Raw genomic sequence first — 6,000 nt, forward strand, 5'->3', positions numbered from 1 at the left:
CTTTTTTTCATCATTGAGGGACTGGCTAGCCAAGATCAAGGTGTTTTCAGATTTGGTTTTCCCCTCTGAGGGAGATCCACGTGTGCCCCACCTTGACCCCTCCTCTTTCCCTAACCTCTCTGGGCCTATAGATTGTAGCTTGGTTATCAGTTGTTTCATGGCTAATATCCACTTATGAGTGAGTACTTATTCCATTTATCTTTCTGGCTCTGGGTTACCTCACTCAGGATACATTTTTTTCTCTAGTTCCATACATTCACCTGCAAATTTCATGATTTCATTTTTTTTTTAACAGCTGAGGAGTACTCCATTGTTGTAACTATCTAAGTGTAAAAGTACTCCGTTGTGTAAATGCACCACATTTTCTTCTGTTGAGGGGCATCTAGGATGTTTCCAGCTTCTGGCTATTTTGAATAAAGATAAAATGAACATGGTTGAGTAATGTCCTGGTGGCAGGACGGAATGTCCTTTGAGTATGATTCCCAGAGTGGTATAGCTGGATCTTGAGGTATATTAATCCACAACTTTCTGGAGAACCACCATATTGATTTCTATACTGTCCAAGTTTGCAATAGAGGAGTGTTTCCCTTGCTTCACATCCTCACCAGCATGAGCTGTCACTTGTATTGATCTTAGCCACTCTGACAGGTGTAAGATGAAATCTCAGAATAGTTTTGATTTGTATCTCCCTGATGGTTAAGGATACTGCATATTTCTTCAAATTTTCTCGGCTAGTGGAGATTTCTCTTTTGAGAATTCTCTGTTTGTATCTGTTCCCCCATTTTTCAAGTCGGATTATTTGTTTCTTTGATATATAGTTTCTTGAGTTCTTTCTCTATTTTGTGTATTAGTCTTCTATCAGGTATGAAGTTGGTAAAACTCTTTCCCTTTCTGTAGGCTGCTGTTTTGGCAGTGACCTTTGCCACACAGAAGCTTTTCAGTTTCTTGAAATCTGTTTTATTAATTATTGATCTAGTGCCTACGCTATAGCTGTTCTGTTCAAAAAGTCATCTCCTGCGCCGACACACTCAAGGATATTCCCCACTTTTACTTCTGTCAGATTCCATGGATCTGGTTTTATGTTGCAATCTTTGATCCACTTGGACTTGAGTTTTGTACAAGGTGATTAAAACAGATCTATTTGCATTCTTCTACACGCAGACATCCAGTTTGACCAGTATCATTTGTTGAAGATGCTGGGTTTTCCCACACCCTCACCCTGTACTGTGTGTTTCTGGCTTTATCAAAAATCAGATGTCTGGGGGCTGGTGAGATGGCTCAGTGGGTAAGAGAACCCGACTGCTCTTCCAAAGGTCCTGAGTTCAAATCCCAGCAACCACATGGTGGCTCACAACCATCCATAAGGAGATCTGATGCCCTCTTCTAGAGTGTCTGAAGATAGCTGCAGTGCACTTACATTAAATAAATAAATATTTTTTAAAAAAATCAGATGTCCATAGGTGTGTGGATTTAAGTCTGGACTTTAATTCCATTGATCAATGTATCTAATTTTGTGCCAATACCATGTGGTTTATTATTATAGCTCTGATGTACAACTTGAAATTGGAAATGGTGGGACCTCCAGCGGTTCTTTATACTGTTCGGGATTGTTTCAGCTATCTCGGGTTTTTTGCTTTCCCATATGGAGTTAAGAATTGTGCTTTCAAGATCTATAAAGAATTGTGTTCGAGGCCAGCCTGGTCTACAAAGTGAGTTCCAGTACAGCCAGGGCTATACAGAAAAACCCTGTCTCAAAAAAAAAAAAAAAAAAAAGAATTGTGTTGGAATTTTGGTGGAGATCACACTGAATCTGTAGATTTTATTCAGTAGGATGGTCGTTTTTACTATTTTAACCCTGCAGATCAAGGAGCATGAGAGATCTTCCCTCTTCTAATATCTTCTTTAAGGGCTTGAATTTTTTATTATAGAAGTCCTCAACTTGCTTAGTTAGAATTAGCCCAAGATGGTTCATATTATTTGAGGCTATTGTGAAAGGTGTTTTCCCCTCATTTCTTTCTCAGTCCATTTGTCATTCATATATAGGAAAACGGCTGATTTTTTTTTAACTTTTATTATTATTTTTAAAGTTAATCTTGTAACAGGCCACTTTGCCAAAAGTATTTATCAGCTGTAGGAGTTCCCTGGTGGAATTTTTAGGTCACTTTTGTGTACAGTTGTATCATCTGAAAATAAAAACTTTAACTTCTTCCTTTCCAATTGGTATCCCCTTGTTCTCCTCCAGTTATTTTATAGCTATAGCTAGAACTTCAGGTAATAATTGAATAAATATGGAGAGAATGGACTACTCTTGTTCCTGATTTTAGTAGAATTGCTTTGAGTTTCTCATGATTTAATTTGATATCGGCTTTAAGCTTGCTATAAATTGCCTTTGTTACGTTTAGGTATGTCCCTTGGATCCCTAATCTCTCCAGAACTTCTATCATGATGGGGCATGCTTTCCCACATGAAATTGAGAATTGTGCTTTCAAGATCTATAGAGAATTCTGTTGGAATTTTCGTGGCCTTTTCTGCATATAATGAGATGGCCGTGTGGTTTTTGTCGTTCAGCCTGTTTAAATGATGGGTTACATTTACTGATTATTATATGTCGCTTCTCTGGGATGAAGCTTACTTGATTATGGTGGATGATCTTTTTGATGTGTTCTTGTATTCTGTTTGCAGGTATTTTATTGAGTATTTTTGCATCTATGTTCATAAGAGAAGTTGGTTTGTAATACTCCTCGCCTGTTGTGTCTGTGTAGTTTCAGTGTCAGGATGAGCATGTCCTCCCAAAATGAATCAAGCAATGTTTCTTCTGTTTCAATTTTGTGGAATAATTTAAGAAGTATTGGTATTAACTCTTCTTTGAAAGTCAGGTAGAATTCTGTGCCAAACCCATCTGGACCTGGTTTTTGTTTGGTTGGTTTGGTTTGGTTTCGGTTTTTTGGTTGGGTGGTTTGTTTGTTTGTTTGATTTTTAGGGAAGACTTTTAATGGTTGCTTCTATTTCACTGGGGGGTTAAAGGTCTATTTAAGTCATTTATCTCATCTTGATTTAACTTTGGTAAGTGGGTCCTATCAAAAAGACATATCCGTTTCTTTTAGATTTTGCTAGTTGATGGAGTACATGTTTTTAAGGTATGTCCTTATGATCCTCTGGAATTCCTTGCTTCCTTTACCCCCACCCCACCCCGCTTTTTAGTTCTGACTTTGTTAAGTTGGATATTCTCTCTCCACCGAAAAAGTCTTTAATTTCTTTATTTCTGGATTAACCCGTTTTTCATTCAGTCGAGAGTTGTTCAGTTCCATGAGCTTGTAAGCTGTTTTTGTTTGTTCGTTTGTTTGTTTGTTTCTGTTGTTCAGCTTTAGTCTGTAGTGGTCTGACAGGATGCAGGGGGTTATTTCAATTTTCTTATACCTGTTGAGACTTGCTTTATGTCCAAGTCTGTGGTCAGTTTTGGAGAAAGTTTCACGAAGTGCTGAGAAGAAGGAGTTTGAGTGAAAAGTTTTGTAAACACCTGAGGTCCATTTGGTTTATAGGGCTTGTCAGCTCCAGCATTTCTCTGTTTAGAAATTTCTCCGTCTGGATCACCTGTCCATTGGTGAGCGTGGGGTACTGAAGTCTCCCACTATCAATGTGTGAGGGTTAGTATATGATTTAATCTGTAGTAGTGTTTCTTGTACAAACTTGAATAACATCATCTTAGTGGGTTTTCCTTTGATGAGTATGAAGTGTCCTTTTCTATCTTTGAAGTCTATTTTGTTAGATATTAAAATGACTACCCAGCTTGCTTCTTAGGTCCGCTTGCTCGGAATATCTTTTCCTTAACCTGTTACCCTGAGGTGTTGTCTATCTGTTAGACTGTGTCTTTTTATGGAGGAATTGAGGCGATGAAGAGATAGCAATGGCCAATGATTGTTGATTACTGTTTACTTTGATATTGTCATTGGTGCTGGTGCTCCTCCTGGTGGTGGTGGTGGTGGTGTGTCTGTGTGTGTCTGTGTGTGTGCGTGCGCCTGTGTGTATGTGTGTGTGTGTGTGTGTGTGTGTGTGTGTGTTTCCCTTCTTTTGATTTTGCTGGTGTGAGATTATTTCCTGTGTAGGTGTAGTTAACCTCTGTAGGTTGAAGTTTTCCTTCTAGCACCTTTTGTGGGACTAGATCTGTAGAGAGATATTGTTTACATTGGACTTTATTGTGAAGCATCTTTCTTTCTTCGTCTATAGTGATTGAAAGTTTTGCTGGCTGTAGTCATTTGGGCTGGTGTCTATGATCTCTTAAGGGTCTGTAGGACTTCTGCTCAGGCCTTGCTCTGTCCGTTGAGAAGGTGGATATACTTCTAACAGCTCTGCCTTCATATATTACTTGGTATATCTCCCTTGCAGCTTTTAATACTCTTTCTTTGTTCTGTAGGTTTAGTATTTTGACTATGATGTGCCAAGGGGACTCTTTTTCACGGTCCAATCTATTTGGTGTTCTGTATGCTTCTTGTACCTTTATTGGCATCTCCTTCTTTAGGTTAGGAAAAGTTTCTTCTCTGATTTTATTAAAAGCATTTTCTGGGCCTCTGAGCTTGGTTTCCTTTCCTTCCTGCATTCCAATTATTCTTAGGCTCAGTCTTTCATGGTATCCCAGGTTTCCTGGATATTTTGAGTCAGGAGGTTTTTTTAGATTTCTTTGGCCAGTGTATCAATTTCCTCTATCCTATCCTCTATACCTGAGATTCTCTCTTCCATCTCTTGTATTTCGTTGGTGATGCTTATATTTGTACTTCCCCTTAGACTTCCTTAAATTTTTTCAGTTCCAGAACTGAAAATTCTGGTAGGCATTGATGTGTGTTATAAAGCCAAGGATATGTTTTATAGAGCACGGTATGGTGCCGTGGGAAGGGGTACCTCGGGGAGCCCGTGCTGAGGCACCTCTTCATGGAGGTTAGGAAGAGAGAGGGAGAGGGAGAAACTCGGGAATACGTAGAGATTTGGGCTGGGGGGAGAAAGGGGTCAGAGAGAAAAGGGAGTCAGAGATTCAGAGGGAGAGGGAGGGGCCAAACAGTCCCTTTTATAGCAAGCCTGGCCTACTAGGCTGTTGCTAGGTAACTGTTGGGCGGAGCGTAGAAGGAATGTCAACAAGCCTGACTTGTGGTTTAGCAGTTGGTGCCTGCTGCAATTGCGCGAGTGGGGACAGAGAAGTTAGGTGGGAACAGTGTGTGGGATCCACAGGAGATGTTGTGGGGGAGGTTGCAGTGGGTGTTCTGCTACAGCAGTAGGGACGGGATGGGGACAGGGTGGAGGTGGGGGAGGACTGGACCTGAGGGAGCAGAGAGAGAGAGGATCCACTTTCTATTTCCTTTCAAACTTATTTCTCCAGGCACAATCACTTCCTGGATCGTGGTTTTTTTCCTTCCGGTGAACAGCGCCTTAAACCCCATCCTCTACACTCTGACCACCTCCTTTTTTAAGGACAAGTTGAAACAGTTGCTGCACAAACACCGGAGGAAATCCATCTTCAAAGTTAAGAAGAAAAGTTTATCCGCTTCCATTGTGTGGACAGACGAGTCTTCACTTAAACTTGGAGTGTTGAACAAAATAGCCCTTGGGGACAGTATAATGAAGCCGGTCTCCCCGTAGAGGTTTTGGATTGCTGGACTTTGAGGGTACTACCTAAAACAGGGTACAATCTGGGGAAGATGGTATCTGAGAAGGTTTCCATCTTGGCCAGCAGCCACTCGCTCAGCACCAGGGACACAGTGGAATGGCTGTTGGCCCCTGCATTCCGGTGGCAGCTCTAGGGCCTGTGGACCAAGCTGAGAATAGCATCGCAAGCCTCTCCTCCTTGCCAGCTCAGACCTGGCATGCACAAGTGAATCCATGTAGACTGATACAGGGTGGCTCTCCAGGCAGTTAGCGCTGCCTGCCTACCCCTGGGTGCCCACATGTAGACACTGCCATGGTCTCTCCTACACCGAGCTGCACTGTCTGTTAAGTATGGGCATCTATGACATC

At 41.2% G+C, this 6,000-nt stretch overlaps 1 protein-coding gene across 3 annotated transcripts in view; it reads left to right on the forward strand.

The window, feature by feature from the left end:
* Rxfp2 (relaxin family peptide receptor 2) overlaps positions 1-5,757 on the forward strand; it is a 61,104-nt gene extending 55,347 nt beyond the window's left edge. For 2 of the 3 annotated variants that reach the window (XM_021186883.1, XM_021186884.1), the window contains exon 17: positions 5,366-5,749. In XM_021186883.1, coding sequence (XP_021042542.1) covers positions 5,366-5,625 — 260 coding nt within the window. In that variant the 3' untranslated portion in view covers positions 5,626-5,749. Of the gene's footprint in view, positions 1-5,365 lie in introns of all 3 variants that reach the window. The other variant, XM_021186882.1, reaches the window with a different exon arrangement.
* Positions 5,758-6,000: the final 243 nt, after the last annotated feature.

Source organism: Mus pahari, chromosome 23 (assembly GCF_900095145.1).
Source record: "Mus pahari chromosome 23, PAHARI_EIJ_v1.1, whole genome shotgun sequence".
In the NCBI taxonomy this organism is placed as follows: domain Eukaryota; kingdom Metazoa; phylum Chordata; class Mammalia; order Rodentia; family Muridae; genus Mus; species Mus pahari.